General features: G+C 33.3%; 1 protein-coding gene across 9 annotated transcripts in view; it reads right to left on the bottom strand.

Annotated features, from left to right (window-relative positions):
* LOC113395406 (GTPase-activating protein skywalker) overlaps nt 1-18,541 on the bottom strand; it is an 82,171-nt gene that overhangs the window by 10,672 nt on the left and 52,958 nt on the right. For 8 of the 9 annotated variants that reach the window (XM_026633007.2, XM_064220617.1, XM_026633004.2 and 5 more), the window contains exons 5-7: nt 2,350-2,474; nt 342-488; nt 72-256 (exon numbers count right to left, since the gene is read on the bottom strand). In XM_026633007.2, coding sequence (XP_026488792.1) covers nt 72-256; nt 342-488; nt 2,350-2,474 — 457 coding nt within the window. The remainder of the gene's footprint in view (nt 1-71; nt 257-341; nt 489-2,349; nt 2,475-18,541) is intronic. The other variant, XM_064220618.1, reaches the window with a different exon arrangement.

The raw sequence follows: 18,541 nt of genomic DNA, 5'->3' as shown, positions 1-18,541 counted from the left end.
AGAATATCAAACTTGTTAAGAATTCAGTTCTTTTTTATTTTCAGTTTTAAGATAAGAGAACATGAGCCTACCTTAACGCTCTTATACTAAAAGCTGTTCTTAGAAGTTTGGTGGGAGACGCAGGCATATTTCTGCAGAATTTGTCGACTGCGTGATCAACTCCGTTCTTGGTTGCTTCAGCGTACCATTCCGAATTCTGGTTAGTCGAGTGTTTGTGAAATAGGATCAGGATCGCGAGAGCTACCCTGTAGAATACCTGAAGATTGAAGGATAAGGTCAGGAAAGTAAAAACATAAAAAATGATTTTATCTATAGAATACTTGAATATATTGCAGACATACCTTTATTCCTTCGTGGAAGAAGCAGTCGAGCACTCGTACGAGATGGGGGAAGGGCAGGGCGGCAAGGATCCACCACTGCCAATCGGCGTAAATGCGTTCAGGACCGATCGCGCCGGATAGTCGCGACAGGTGCTGCGCAGCCGACTTCTGCAAACAAGATGCGATGCTGTACGAAATTTGGAAACACTTGTTTCTAAACGTATAGTGTATAGTTTCACAAAAGTTGAAATTGCGTCAAAGTATATCAGATTATTGTTAATTTTTCATTTGTTTTACGGCAAATTAAACGAAAAAAGACATTCAATTCAATATATATATGTACGAGTATATGCTTTGTTTCTAGATAAATACACTAAGAAAAAAAAAATATGAAAATCTATACAAATGCATAATCCACAATCAATAAATCGCTTAAGAAATAGTCTAGTTTCGATCGTGTCCAAGTCGTTCACCCTAACGCATTAAGAATTTATAGATTCGATAGTGACGACCGGTTCCTGACCTCTGGTCCTTGGCTGCCAGATATTGCTATCGACGATTAATAATAGCAAATCATAATAATTTAATACGCGTGACATCAGATGGACGGCAGTCGAGTGAAATATAAACCTAGGTTAGTATTTCATGTGTGAATACCGAGTGTTTGCTTAAATGCGCAGTATGTGTGATTTTATGTTAAACATGTGGCTCATTAAATCAAAGTCTACAGATAATAAAGTATGCAATTTTAGTATGTTTAAATATAACAGGTAGATACTTGTAGTCGTAAAGTATGTTCGTGAATATTATATTCCTATATTCTAAAATGGTCCTTCAAGCCGGATTTATTACGTGCAATATTTTAATATTTTATTACATCAAGTTTTCAGTACAAAACTTTATTTGTAAACATAACTCTACAAAAAAAATGTTTCGCGTGCGTCGTATATCGTTAAAACGTACCTGATAACGTTGGTTTATAGGAAAGAAAGTCACGCGATTCCCTTTTTTGAGGGTTTCGGTAAATTACTTACCATTTCTAATACCACTAATCATTATAAAACATATTTATTTCATTTATTATTTAACCGACTGAAATTTTGTATAGGGCTACATTTATCAACAAAAAATAAAAATAATATAAACATAGACATAACAAGATTGTAATTTATTATTTATTTATACGTCACACGTTCAAATACATAATGATATCTTTAGACTCATGAGATATGAAGTTGTTTTTAAATTTAAAATTTCTTTTAAACGTCACGATAAGGCAACGAGGCTTTTTGTATTTTATAGCCACTATTTACCTAAAGACCTTTTATATGGAGATGATATGATAAGCGATCATATTACGTGAAGGTATTTTATCAAGGGTTATATTATATTTCTTCGTAATAAAATAAATGAACGTGTTAGAAATAAAACTTTTATAAAAATTCCGTGTGAATAAAAACATTAACAAAAAATATAATATGACTCGTTATGCAATAGAAAGAGATAGAGAGTACGAGAAAGAGCGGGAAAGGTCGCCTGGAGGGGCATAACGCTTTTTACTTACGTGACGAGTTCTGCAAGTTCACTCTACTTATAAGCTGCGTAAAAGAACTTCGTTGCAAAAAATATTGAAACAAAAGAGTTTCCAAACGCTATTGTTCAGTGGAAACGTGATGATGGATGATGACAGACGGCATGTTGCAAACGAGAAAAAAACACTCGGTAACCATATAGCTACGTAAGAGTTCCATTTTTGTACATACGTTATTTAGATTTAACATAGCAATGTTACACACACTTACACAGAAATTACAACGGTCCAATCGTTTTGGAGGAATTCAGTTACATACATACGCATACATATTTATATATAAGACAACCCATTACAAATCCTACTAGCTGCTCATCCCGACTTCACACGAGCGAAATAAAGTTTTGCGCTAAATTGAACAATCCCACCTGTTTATTAATTATGTTTATTGATTTCTATAATAATAGTCGTTATTAAGAGAGCAAACATCAAACTTACGGCATGCTTCTTAGCTATCTGCATCACTGTCTTCCAGGTGACCTCGTTCAGGAGCTTAGTCTGTGTGATGAACATCTTCTCTTTCGACGCGACCAAACTCGCCATACAGTGATAACACTCCTCCTCTGCGAACATAACATTATTTACATTAATTCATATGACGCTTTAATTCGAAATTATACAGCAGCTTACGGTCAGCTGCATTTGGAACAAAGGTTTACTTGTAGTATTTTTTATATACATATGTATAGGTTCATTTGTTTGTTACGTAGCATACATAGCTCGACATATTGCCAATTTTATTTACAAGTTTTTTAACACTAAACATACCGACATATTATACATACCTATTTCTACCGATGGCGGTCAAATGACCGCTTTTGAAATAAACATAGTCTTGTCCAGTTGATTGTAATTAATACAGAATTTAGCATAAACGATGAACAGAAAATAATTATCATATAATAATTAAAAAAAACAATATTATTTTGGGCTTTAGGAGTACATTTTTAGAAAGAAGGTTCGAAACTGAAAATGTGTTGTATATGTTACTTCAGTAATTTACATGCATATCCTTATTCAAACTAAAATAAAATTTATTCGTTGTCTTAGTGTCTTACTTTTTACAGATGATGGGTCTCTCTCGTAAACATTTTCCAAAAACATATTTTTACATGTAGAACAAATGTTTTTTTTTTTTGCGATACTCAATTTGACACGTTTTTCGTCTTTCAGAAATTTTAGTGAAAGTGTTCGCCATACTTTCCATTTTTTCTTGTTCATGTATAAGTTTGTAGCCTATTTTATTATTACAAATAGAACTAATTACGTCACTAATATTTATAATGATTCGTACAGAGCCAGTAATCTAATTTGAATGATCGCTATTTTGCCTCACCTCGTGATTTACCAGCATTCGTTCTGTACCCAGTATAAAACTAGCTGCAAGCATATGGCGTTTTCCACACATACAATTGGATGATATTTTCATGGAATTTGAGATAATGAAATTGAACAATAAGAGTTCAATGCGGTAACTTCATAAAATTTCATAGATATTCTAGCGGTCAAAAGACCGCTCAGGGTAGACATCGATAGGATACATATTATTATCAGGAAAAACGAAAGAAGAAGAGAAATGTATATTGAAAAATTAAACAGCTACATATAATAAAAAAAGTCATGCAGTAAGTTCAAGAAAAATTATAACCTGAAATTTAACAATTTTGATTAAAGTCTCAAAAGCGGTCATTTGACCGCTCTGGTAGGTTTAGTGTTAATTGAAAACAAATTCGATATTCCTTTATGTCACAGAGTCAGAAATTTACAAAATTGAATTTTGTACGGGCTTCGACGAATAAAATTATAGCAATTAATTAGCGAGAGCTCTTTTGAAAATTTCACAAAACAAATTCGGCCTCAAATGAAATTAAACGCGAGCACAGACGGACAGGCAATAGAAACTGAAACTTTTATTTAAACAATTCCATTGTATGGTCTTAGTTAAAAACTATCTTTAATGAAATTGTATTTACGTGCGAATGTTACAGAGCGGTCAATGGAACGTTTACCTTATTGCATTTTTTATATTATCGACGAAATTTTGTAAAAAATCTTCTTATAAATAATAATAAATCATACGAGATTTTGTTTTGATACTGTACAGGCGCCGTCAATGAAAACGGAAACGGTGGACTAATGAATAGTTATTTCTTGACGAAGATCGTTAGTCGTTTAAATATAAATAAAGAAAGTTCGTTCGTTCAATAATAATAGTAAAGTAAAAATAAAAAACTCAATCGCGTATATATTCACAAATCCACAATTAAAAGTTTAATTTCCTACGACGGCGAGATACAAAATGGAATACAATACGAAGCTGAAGACCTTCAGAGCTATCTGGAATGGAAATTGGATTTTCGTCAGGCAGTCCCGAGAGAATGAACGCAATTACCGCTCGAGCACTTTCAATACGGGCTGAACCCAATCATTGAAAAAAACGCTGACAAAACACTAATTGCTCTTCAGTCGTTCGACGTATATACTTCTAGTATATAATACTCTTACTAATATACATATACAAGAGGAAAATATTGAACGTACTAATGAAAATTACGAAAAAAATCATCAAATTAATTGATTATACAACTTTGGATTAACAAATAAATTATTATTTTTTTAATTTAATAAAGGTTAGGCATACCCACGGCATCAACACCAATAGACATGACACTGTAAGAAATATTAACCATCTAATAAATACCATAAACATTCTGACAAGCCTTTGATAACAAGTACATATAATACTCTCTTTTAAATTATTTTGCAAAAGTAATCAAATTATTTTGTGGCAAATGTAAATAAACACGAAATAATTAAATATATTACTTTGTGCAAGCGTGTCTGGTTTACTCAACAGATATTTTACCGTCAAACAGCAATAAATATACGTAGTATTGTCGTGTTCCGGTTGAAGGGAGATTTAGCAAATGTTACTTCAGGCACAAGGGACATAACATCTTAGTGATGTAAGGAATGGTTAATATTTCTTACAGCGCCTTTCTGTGGGCGGTGGTGACCACTTACCATCAGGTGGCCCATAAGCTCGTCCGCTAACCAATGCCAAAAAAAACAAACAAGATATAAGATCTTCGGCGTATTAGCGATTCAAATGGTTAATGGAATGGTTAAAGTTTCTTATAGCGCCAATGTCTTTTGGCGGTGGTGACCACTAACCATCTGGTGGCCCATTGGCTTGTTCGCTTAGTTAGTCAACGAGCATCTGGGCAAAATATCATAAAAAATCACAACTACTTTTCACTATCTAAATCTGAAGTAATCATCAAATGCTCAGGGATATTTAAACAACCTTTGGACAAATTTGTTTCGTCGAAATTAAAATATTTCAATATCTCATATGAATGCAGCGTCACACAGCTACATTTCGCTTAGATCTTCTAAACAACGCGGATTTTGATGCAGTTTTAAGCAATAAACAGAGTTATTTAAAATGATGATTTATATAAATAATAGATGTATATAACAGTAGAGAAAACCTACACATATGTTACATATGTCATTTCCTAATCCGCTTATTTCGAACTATATCGGAATATAAATGGCTATGTTATTAGAATAACCGTACAATTCAATAATAATCAATTAAATCTTAATAGTTTACATAACATTCACGTTTTATATCAGAAATAAGATAATATCACTTTCCAATTGTAAGCTAACGATAGACAACATCCAAACAGATCGTTGTTATTGGAACATTGGAACGACTCCTTAAATAAACAGTATTATTTTATCAATAATTTTGCATTGAGGATCTTCCATAAACATGTATACAAAATACATCAGTGGAGGAATTATAAAAATAAAAATAAAAATACGCCTAGACAATTTTTTTGAATAGAATATTAGCAATGCCACATTTAAAGGAAGTACTAATAAGGCTCAGGATAAATCCTGCGACTTTTGACATCGCTAGGCAACGCGTAAACAATAGCGCCATTGACGCTTCAAAATGTAATAATCACAGAAGGCTCTACCTTTTTTCTCTTTTTTAACAGACATTTTTTACTTTGCCGTTTCTTAGATTCAAGTCAATTGTAAAAAATACATTGGTAAAGAAGGCATATTATTCGATAAAAGATTATATTGATGATAAAAACGCGTGGAGTTAATGCTTGTTGACTTCCAGGCAGGAGACAACATACATATATAATTGTATTTAACTAACATGACTGTATTTTTATATGTTGAAAAAGAGTAACTACTGAGTTTCTAGCCGGTTCTTCTCGGTAGAATCTACATTCCGAACCGGTGGTAGCTTTACTTTAAATAGTTTGTTAAATGACGATTCAAAAGTGCTTGTAAAAACCTACTTGAATAAGGTATATTTTAATTTGACTTGATTTCTTTTCCCTAACATATAAAACGTATGACCTTTAAATATTTTATTGTGGCTTTTAAATTCCATATGGCGTACAATAAATACTATTAAGGCTCCCACTGGCACATGATGGGCGAGCTAAGTGATTCGCAGAGGGAGCCGAATGTAATTTGAAAACCATGTTAGACGATGTGGTTAAGTTAATGGCTTTGTAATTTAATTATTATAAAATTCTAGATGAAATCAGGTAACAGCCTTTGAAGGTCGCTTTCAGAAGATTCAATTTTAATTTGTCGGGTTATACCGTGAAATTATTTAAAGAAACGATGATGTGTATGTATGTATGTATATAATGATGTTATATTTTTTATTCGTTTCTGTTATAGGTAGGTGGTCTGCCAAACAGACTACCTGACGTTAAGTAGTCACCACCACCCATAGACAATGACACCATAAGTATTATTAAGCATTTCTTAAAAGGCCGATGAGCCACCTATAAAGGGACCTGTAGTTACACTGGCTCATTCGCCCTTCTAACTTGAACCCAATATTAAAACAAAGTACCGCTCAGTAGAATCATAGCACATACTAGCCAACAGGATAGATTTTTAGTGATTGTTCACTATGTACGTATGCGTATGTCTGAACACATGTGTACGGTTTACATTTATTTTTTTATCTGGATATTTTCTTTAACGTTTAAAACTTACAAATTGCATCGCGGTACTAAATTTCAACTAGGTTAACGAACATCTTAACTTTAATAAAATTTTTGCCGTGTCGGTATTTATTTTAATATCAAAAGAAACGAAAACCTTTTCGGAACACTGATGCATTCAAAAGTACTACGACGTTTAACGGACCCTTGAATGAATAAAATACAAGTACAAACGGGAGGTCATAGCTTGACTGGCGCTGTGCTTATGAATAAATGAAACTTAGAAGTGGAACGACTCGCGATCGTCGAGCGTTCACCCGAGCCACTGAAAAATATATGAAGTCTTCATCCGAAGGCGTTTCAAGATATGCTATCGGTACTTGTATCTATCTACTAAAATCGTCATCCACGATGCTTACGCTAATACCAGTACTTGTAACAATCAATCATAACTATCGACTTTTATATAGTAACCAAGACTGGGAAAGAATTGGTGATACGAGGAATGGTTAAAAAAACGGATACATTATCTATGGGCAGTGGTGGCCTATTTGCCCTTTAGCCAAGATATGCAATAATAATAAAAAAAAATAAATAAATAAAATGGTTTTGTATGATGCTCAAGAAAAACTCTTATACAATTACGCAGTATTTGAATCGATCACGCAAACCTTGCAAATTAATCATTCTCTTAGTATTTATCGAGCTGGTTTTTCTTAACAACACTGATTTAATTGTTGACTTTTTACTCGAAACCGAAAGTTGTGACGTCAACGATGCGAAGCTAGTTTAAAAAAAGATACAACCAATTATTTATGTATAAATAAAACCTTACCGGCGTTGCAAGTCAACTAACAACTGAATTTCTTTTAGCTGATTATTTTTATATGATAAAACTTGACACTGTTTTTTAAAGGGCTTTTTAAAGGGCCAACTAATGGTAAACCATACCTTCTATCGTTACTGGGCCGGTGACCTTGGGAACTAACATGTCATATCCCTTATGCCTGTAGTTACGCACCGATACTAAAAATTACTGTTAGACGGTAGAATATCTGGCTGTACCTACCCAGATGGCTACCACCAAGATAATTTTAAATGAGAAGTCTTGTCGCTGTTCCTGGAATAATTTTATTGGTAATAAACGGCTAATGTTTACTCGACGTACAGTCCAGCACGTACCATTTCTGTTTCCTTATGTGTGACATCTAACCTTTTGCTGCTTTCCGCGATATCATATTAACAGAAGCAAACAAACGAGCGTACATTATCTTTATTCATTCGTATAATTCTTCCTTTTCAATTTCAAAACGACGTCAATTCTCCCTGGTTCTCAAAGGACCAAAGTATATTAAGTATTTCGATATAGGCCCTTCTAACACTAGACCGAGCGTATATTCTCGTAATTCATTCGCATTATTCTTCCTTCGAATTTCAAAACGACGTCAATTATATTTGGCATTGACGTATCATCAAATTGTTGTGTAACATTTGATACCTTTCCAATTTTCTGATCAATTAGAGCAGAAACATCGAATAACAGATAAACTCGACCGGAAACATTGTATCAATAAACAACTTTAGATATTTACAGTACACTTCGTATGTTTACAAGTAAAATGTTTCTTCAGATGAACCGATGTATCCAAATTAATCTCTGAATAAAATGCCACTCACAAAATGCAAATCACAAAGATCTATATGTATTTTACCCAATAGGACAACAGCATATTTTTTTGCTATTAAATTTATAATAATCAATCTATTCTTATATTGTCTTATATAATGTAACGTTAAGAAAAACAATTTGTGCGATAAATGTTATTACAAATTCCATGACTTTATAGATAATGGCACACGTTGGAAATAACAAGAGGCCATTTTAAATTAAAATATCACGTTAATTATCTTATACCAACAATTATTATGATCTTGGGGGTAGCAAAAAAATACCACTGATTCCGAACCGGTGATAGATTTTGATAATTTCTGATAATCAGTAAGAAAGTATAACGATATATCGAGTAATGATTTGGACATTGAAAACTCACGTATCAAGTCCTTATGTCTAAATAATAAGATCTTAAAATAAATCTTCTCGTATATTCGAGAATATTCCAAACCATAAACTAATTGAGAAATGCTATAAATTTTGATTTATTCGAATAATAATATGCAATCGACAATAAACAGCGAAAAACAAATAAGTCATATAAGTGAACATAAATTCCAAAATATATAAACCATTAATGTTACATTACGACACAAATTTATGGCTCCTTATCAGATAAGGAGTACGTGGTCACGTGGCGGAGACGAGACAAAGCAATAAATGATTGATTGGCTTATAAAACCTATCTCGTTTGGATTACTGCCGCACGTATTGCCTGCCTTTTATTCACCACCCAGCGTTTTCTTACTGCTGCCCGTAATTGTATGCCGATATTGACATAACCAAGGAATACATTTTATATATTATTGATTAGAAACAGTTTATGTTATTACTAGGAGATAACAAATGAACTATCTCACGGTGAGGAGTCACCAGTATCCATATATATATATTTGAATAGGACCTAGTTTGTTTTGACCGTTGAGCTTACAAAGGAATTCAACCCCTCAATCGCCTTTAAGAGCGACTCTACTTGGTCGTAGGGTTTTGGGAAAACCCACCTGGCAAGGTACCACATACTCATCAAATATTCTAAGTTCCCAAGGTTGGTGGCGCATTGGCGATGTAAGGAATGATTAATATTTCTTACAGACAATTACGATCAGGTTGCCTATGGCCTATATACAAAAAAAAATAATTGTGTCCATTATTGAAATATCCAATCGGTATTGAAATTTTACATACATTTATCGCAAACAATTTTTATTCAACTTCCACGAGCCACTTATAATCAATATTAATATTCAACTTTCATGAACCCGTTCAGTGTGGCTCATGGAAGTTTCCCAAAAGTAATACACGAGAATAATGTTATACATGTTCGGACAACCCATACGACTCCCGCAAACAATACCGATCGCATAACCGTTATGCATCGTTTGATGTACAGTAAATTACCATATTTAGAGGAGAAAGTAATGTAAAGCAGGCATGAAATACGCACATTGAAGTTTACTTTGATTTATTTGATATTTGATACTTGCTTTGAATTTTTTTTCATTTTTTTATTTACCAAACTCAAACAAAGGTACAAGTTTTAGTGATATTAATTATTTAATGAATAGTATTCTTTATTTCTGTTACATATCAATGTTGCGAGGTCGATGACTGATAATGTGTCTTTTGACTCACATTAGGAGATCTTAATTATTTAACGAAATAGAAAATCATCTAAATATAGTACATCTTGGCAAAATATCCCGTATTAAATAAAACAATAGTCGAAACAAACATTCAAAACTTGGCAAAGAAACGATACACGTCACATTTCATGTTTGGAAGCGGAGATCGATAAATCATCGAAGTCGGGGGTAACTGTAATGTAATTTCTATTTAGGAAACAAATATGTGTTCAGTATAAACGTATGAATGTCCTACGGATAGGTCAAAGGCCGATTATTAAACAAGTTACTCACGTAGAATGAGAGGTAATTAAAATTGTGACCTCGACGTAGAGTAGCGTGCTCGTAATTTATCAATGCAACTATTGATCAACGAATATACGTGTCTAATTTTGAATGGTAGAGACGTATTTTTGATATAATATTGAAAGAAAAGGCAAGACAAGATAATCAGTGGCCAGAGCATATATATTTGCATGTAGAGTATATAGAGACTAAAAGAGTAAATATATGTAACTCGAGTTATTCCAGAAACAATAATAATAATGAAGTTCCTGAAATATATTATGTAGTTATTTGTTCATTAGTTTAACTATTTTGTATGCATTTCGTTTATGGCAGCGACGATAAAAATAAAATTGCGTATTATGAGAACATAGCTCGTAAATAATTTTTTTCTGCCTTATAAATTTGAAACGTCTGCGGTTTAGATCTTTTGTATTTCATAGCGGAACGGTCGTCAATTTAACGACGCTACTCGTCAACGGCACTAGCCGTCAACGAACAAGCCATTGACAGCTTTAGGAGAAAGCAACAATGTCGATAAACGCTTTGTCGTTTATGTTTATGACTTTTATAAGAATCGAGAGTCGTAAATTGTAAACGGAATAAAGGTAACGTAAAATGAAAACATGCGGTTCCAGTGTCAGGTCTGAGAGATTATTTGAGGTAACTGGTACATAAACATAAAATATAATCAGCCTATAAATTTCCTACTGCTGGGCTAAGGCCTCTTCTCCCGTTGAGGAGAAGGTATGGAGCATATTCCACCACGCTGCTCCAATGCGGGTTGGTGGAATACACATGTGGCAGAATTTCGTTGAAATTAGACACATGCAGGTTTCCTCACGATGTTTTCCTTCACCGCCGAGCACGAGATGAATTATAAACACAAATTAAGCACATGAAAATTCAGTGGTGCCTGCCTGGGTTTGAATCCGAAATCATCGGTTAAGATGCACGCGTTCTAACCACTGGGCCATCTCGGCTCGAGGTAACTGGTACTGTATGTTTAAAGGCGTGAATGCAAATGGGCCATGTTAAAAATAAGTTAAGTGTTAGCAATTGCTTATACAACGGATTTTAATAGTCGGTAGTTAAAACACATTAATTACGACCGAAAATTTTTGACTCGAACTCGAGCAATCACTGATGAATTTTCATGTGCTTCACTTGTGTTTATAATTCATCTTGATCGTGGAGGGTATCGGAACAAGCTCCATACCCTTTCTCAAAATGAGATGAGGTTTTATCCAGCAGTGCGTCATTAACAGGTCTTTACGTTTTGGAATTCGAAAGGTACGTCAATTCTATGATTGCATACACATTTTTTTTTTTAATAATATTTATAAGGAATTACTAATATTCCTATTTACCACTCCAGTTAACATTAAGTTTGTGTTAGGAGTAGGCACGACAATAACCCAAGGGGTCAGGATCGATCTTGCTACTTTTTACATTTCTAGGCGGCCCTACATTGCGCAAAACAATAAATATAATTCACAAATTTTAACACTATTGGTCATTACTAATAATAATATTATACTAAGTAGATTTATAAAATATATTGAGAAATTAGCTCAAACAGCAGAGTGAAGTTTTCTTACACTTCAAAGCAAGTCAAACCTTTAATTTTTTCCGTATAATAACTTATAACTTGATAGTCTTAACCTACATTTAAAATACTAGCTCTTCGAGCCGTTTTACGTACGGGTAAAATTCATAACTAGGTCATCAAATACCCCTTCCATTTCGTCCACTGAAATTTAAATTTTCAAAAATCCTTTTTAGTGAGTAGTTCAGGGGTATAGTTTCGTAGATTTCGTAAATGTGTATAGATTAATTTAAATATCACATAAGGTGGCAATTAATCAGCAAATCGTTATCAATTAATGATATAACAACAATACAAATAAGCCAGCATGATTCGTTAAGAATTCATTCATTGCTATAATTCTTATATCAATTAATTCACGATATTACCTAATATACATACCTATTCGATATGAATTGTGACTAATATTTTATTTTTAAATCTTTAGGATGATTAAAACGGTAACAATATACATTTCATAATCATCGTTCTGAATAATCATTTGGAGTTCTTGCATTTCTTAGAATGTGATATGATCTAGATTCTAGCATATATTCAATGAATTTATGCGTAACCTTTGCAACTTGTGGATGAAACACATTTAACTATTATCAAAATGCAAAAATAATTCAACAAAAACTTTTATAAAGAATGAAATAATATTATATTTCACTGCAAAGCGTGCTAAAAATCCATTTTAAAACCAACTATATAATTAGCGGCCTTATTGTTTAGCAACTGTTTAATTAAACACTGATTTCTCTTTCTGCCATCAGTGATTCGACATTTGAAAAAGGAGATTATACATTACTTTACTACTTAACCTGAACAAAATTAGTGCGTAAAGCCGTTAGTGTATATTTGAAATCATACGTGAGACTAAAAACAAAATTAAAATATACTTGAAACTACTAGACTAAAAACTATGTGAAGCTACCACCCGGTTCGGAAACAAAAATTACAATTGGTGATACAGATTTTACGTACAGTGACGTAGCTATCGAGGATCAGGTGGGCAAGTGCACCAGGGCCCCGGGACTCAGGGGGCTCTCTAACCTAAGCTTTGAAAATAGCTTTGAATAGAGATGACGTATGGATTTAGCCTACTAATGATAAGTTCAACTCACCCTATCCTGTATCCTATTCTTATTTTGATGGGCAATATAAGGTAAAGGGGGAGGGGGTGTAAAAAGGGGATGAGGGTCCGATTATTTTTCTATGCACGGGGCCCTTGCCCACCTAGCTACGCCACTGGTGATACGGTTTTGTGCAAGACCGCCTGGGTAGGTACCATCTACTCATCAGATATTCTACCACCAAACAGCAATACTTATTATTATTATGTTTAGGTTTGGGGCGGTAGGGCACATAACAGATTAGCCCCCAAGGTTGGTGACGCATTGGTTTTATTTACGGAATGAGTGATATTTCTTACAGCAACAATGCCTACGTGCAGTGGTGTCCCCTCACTAAAAACTGGTCCATTTCTACGTTCATCTAACTATTACATAAAAATAATTCTAACACAACCACACATTGAGTTTTCAAACGTTTAATTATGACAATAAATGGGTTTATTCCCAAATAATTAACGCAAGAACGCTGTGAAATGACCGAGCAGCAAAGTATGAGCAAATCGAAAGCCATTAATATCTCATAATTTTACTATTCTGACGTGTCTTTAAAAAATATAAATGAACGGATTTGTTATTTGCGGTATTCGCTTTATTTATTTATATAAATGTGTCAAATGTAATATAAGAGCTCCTTTACATATGCCACGTTCGAACAATTCATTCAAATAAACAATACCTTAAGCGGCGTGTCGCAATAAGGCTAATTAGTACATAAAATAAAAAACAATAAAATATAGGACACATTATTCGATAAAAATTAAAAACAAAGATAGTCGAATACATATTCATTACTCTATACAGCGTCGAATTAGGTCAGTAAGTAGGTATTTAATACACGTGTGTATAATAAAAGGTTACTATAATACTCATATAAGAACTGTTTCTAGGTGATTGTAATCGGTCAATCTACATTCCGAATCAGGGGCGAATTTACGTTTAGTAATTAGCCTCCTAAATATCGATTTGAGATTGCTTGTAAGAACAGATTCAAATAAAGTATATTTTGTTTTAAATATCCCAACCTAAGAACTAACCTCCATTACAATAATATAACAACAGACCTCCAAAATAAATGACGGTTTGTTGTATCGATCAATTTAATTGAACTTCTATCACCTGTGTATTTATAACTAATATTTATATATAATATGATAAAGACGGCAAATACATTTTTTTTTTTTATGTTAATGGTGGCAAACCAGCAAGAGGCTCATCCAATGGAAACTACTACTGCTCATGGACATTTGCAACACCGGGGGGCTTGCAGGTGCGTTACCGGCCTTTCAGAAAGGAGTACGCTTTTCTTGAAGGTTCTCAAGTCGTATCGGTTCGGAAAAACCGCCGTCGAAAGCTGGTTCTTCAGAATGGTTGTGCGAGGCCGAAAATATCTTAAAAATCGCGCTGTTGTGGTTTTTCGGACCAGTTCATTAAATTTTATAAAAAATTTAGAAGTCATTTCTATCAATCCGTTGGGATTTGGTGACTCAATTCAATATTAAGTATTTATTTAATTATTTTACATTGTATCACGTTTTTCGTAATCTTTTCTTTCCGATTGATGAAGATAATGTTTATGATAAAGATAAATCAACCAGAAAGAAAAGATTAAACTAAAAGACTATAACACATTTCGGTTAATAATATTATATAAATTCATGAAATTGTTTTATCTTGATTATGATTTGTTATCAAAGAAACAGTTTCGATGAAAATAATATCAACACCTAACACTAGACAAAAATTATTACTAAAAGGTAAATAAATAAATGTTAAGAATTTGATAAGACTTAAAAAACAAATGAAAATTAAATTCTTTTTAATGACTCTTTTGTTTGGTGTAAATAAGTACAATAAATGTTTTTATTTAGTATAAATATCAGTATAAATAACATCTCTTATGTAAAAAAAAAAATTAAATACAAATAATTCAACGTGACGTATCTTGAGATAAAATATCATTGCAGATAATGACGATACTATCAGATATAAAAAAAAAAAAACTTCAATGAGCGCTCTCCTTAAAGCGGATTATCTCGTGACGTAATACAGTTGTAATGGAGTGTTATTACTATACCGTAAAATGAATTACAGACAATTTAAACATTGTATACTTTATCATTCGCACATATAGCTGAACACAAGTTAATTAAGTAGGTAACGACATCCCTGTTCTACTACATAGTATTTTTATTCCGACGAATTCTGTGGCTGTACATTTTTTCTATACCCTTTTTTATCTCGCTGGAAAAATGCGTTGTGCGTCTCCCCCACGTGGAAATGGGGGGTTATGTGTGATGTATAGATGTATGATGTATATATATATCGATTCAAGAGGAAGGCTTATATGTATAAAACATGCACAATATAGTAGAGAAGCACTGATTATTATTTTAAAGGTTTCTAAAGTGATGTCGTAAATAAGCACATTTTTTTCTCATACATTGCAAGCGCTGGCTGAACCCTACGCGATAGATAAGAATCCGTTCAGTGGTTTAGCTGTGAAAGTGTAACAGACAGACAGACAAACAAAGTTACATTCTTATTTATAATATTAGTATAAATATATAAATAGTTGTTTGTTGTTTTTAGCGATTAATCAAGCAATTAGTATATATTTATCCGAATGACATTGGATTTGTACAAATTTCGATGTTAGTAGGTTCTTATGCAAATCTATCTGGGTAGGTACTACCCATTCAATAAATATTCTACCGCCAAGCAGCAATACATCCTTCAACGATATATGTATGGATGTATGCTTTTGTTATGAGTAGACCGTCTTGATTTCCACAAATTACCGAGCCAAGGTAATATATAACACATATATTCATGGACACGACTTCTAAGAAGAAATCCTAGTACGAAGATTTAATATATGAGTGGATACCTACAAGTCGGGCTTACACAAAGCCCTATCACCAAGTAAGCAACGACAAAAATCTATTTAATATTGAAAGTAAAATGCCTTCGATGCCTACGTGCACGAGCACACGTTGCCAATCCTCCTAATAAATAAATTGATCGAATTATTTAATAAACACCAAAACACTAGTACTATAAACAGGTGGTCGAACATTGTGCAAGCACGTCTGACCGGTGCCACATATTCTACCGACAAACAATTACATTAACATCAACAGCCTGTAAATTTATTACTGCTGGGCTAAGGCCTCCTCTCCCTTTGAGGAGAAGGTTTGGAGCATATTCCACCACGCCGCTACAATGCGGTTTGGTGGATACACATGTGACAGAATTTCGTTGAAATTAGACACATGCAAGTTTCCTCACGATGTTTTCCTTCACCGCCGAGCACGACATGAATTACAAACACAAATTAAGCGCACGAAAATTCAGTGGTGCTTGCCTGGGTTTGAACCCGTAATCATCGGTTAAGAAGCACGCGTTCTAACCACTGGACCATATCGGCTCAACAGTACTGTATCGGACAAACAGTACTGTACTCATTATTGTTGTGTTCCGGTTTGAATATTGAATGAGCAAGTGTAACTACAAGTACAGAGGTTAGAGGTTTCAAATTCTTAGAACATAAATACTTCAATCGGAACTAATCAAATGCATAATATATTTTTTCCACGTCCACGTGACGTCCACTTTTTAAACTATTATTACAGTAAATTCCGTTAATTCAAACAACGATCGCAAACTCGAAACAAAATTACTATAAAAACTAAAAGTACTCATAAATAGCACTAAAATAGGTTTACGGGGCACATAGCGTTGTAAAAAGTCACAGGTTCGATCCTAGCCCCTTGTCGTCCCCACTCCTAGCGCAAGCATTAAAGAACATTAGTAATTCCTAAAACAGTTTTCTAGTAGCAGTACATACTATCGCATAATCAGAAACTTTGAAAATTACATTCATGATAAGAAATGATGGCATAAAGTAAATTTTAATTATCTTTATAATTATTTAGTTATTCTTGATGTCTTAATACACAGTAGCACTGTATTCAGAGATAAGACCACACGGTAATAAATTATAAGCAGGAAAATACTAGATGCATGAAGAATTTGAAACAGAAATAAAAATTAGAATTTGTACAAACAATGTAATCATTGTAGGCGTCAATTTTATATGCAGAGATAACGTGACCACGTGTAGAGCGAGGAGCGAGTGAGAAATACTATTTTAATAACATTATAGTTAAGGTCCCCAATACTCTTAACAAATGGTCAGTTTATCGCAATCGAAACGGTACGTTATGTAGTCTATTCCAATGGAAGTAGGAAAAAAGATAAACAAACCTTAGATTAACGTACTTCGTGCGATTTGCTAATAACTCAGCTATATTGTGCAATACTATGAGTTTATGATTAATATATCTTTATTTATAATACACTTAACTACTTAATTCCACTTTAATTTTACTTCCAAAATTCTGATAACAGTTACGTCGACGTTCAAAACGCAAAAATTTTCGCAAATCTATAATGAATACCATTGATTTATCGAGCTCTCGACCAGTGATATCGCGTCAATTTGTTGTCAAAAGTTGTTTATTTGACTTTTTTCCTGTTATTGTTGGAATGGAGTATACGTTGATGTATTCTACAAACGCAACGTTCCAGTTGCGTTTCGGCCAAGGTATCGGCATCGTATCGTAAATGACATAAATAAGTAGAATTGCTCAGTTAAAATAAAGCTGGGGTTAATTGTTGTGAGGAATAGTCGAAGTTATATACCGTTATAAGTTACAAGTTTTTTTTTAAATTTATTTATTATTTACCACAGTATACATAGCATATTTAAGGTTGGGTCTCTCTAGTGAGCATGATTCACACGTGTCAGAGGGACCCACTCTTCCATAACATCATGTGTTATATTGAAAAAGATACACATACACATATGTGTATGTTTTTCAATGTTGATGTCTTATTTTTATTTATCTGTCGTTTTATTTTATCTTTACTTTGTATTTTTTTTTGTGCATCTGTAGATTTGTATTACCAGGCAGCATTACAATCAAAATTTGAGGATTATTATAACTATTATTCTTAGATCGATACATGGTGTTCATATGCGATAAATGTCTGTCTGCAAAGTAGCCATAGATTGCAAACGACATTTTCATTGTTTCAGAACAATACAAGCTTGTTTTGTTTACTAGCGATTTCTTTCCCTTTGGATATAGTAATAGATTATGACGTAAGACTATATTTTCACGTCGCTTTATCGTTAGCGTTGAGCTTGAATTCATCCATTCGGTTTTGGTCCATCAGGTCTGTGAAGTAATCCATACCATCGTTTCGTCATTATAGCTGATGCAATTTTGATATCGTCAATACTGTGACAATAGAGGCGTGGCTGA

The sequence above is a fragment of the Vanessa tameamea genome, chromosome 4, assembly GCF_037043105.1.
Source record: "Vanessa tameamea isolate UH-Manoa-2023 chromosome 4, ilVanTame1 primary haplotype, whole genome shotgun sequence".
Lineage (NCBI taxonomy): Eukaryota > Metazoa > Arthropoda > Insecta > Lepidoptera > Nymphalidae > Vanessa > Vanessa tameamea.
This window is presented reverse-complemented; position numbering and strand designations above follow the sequence as displayed.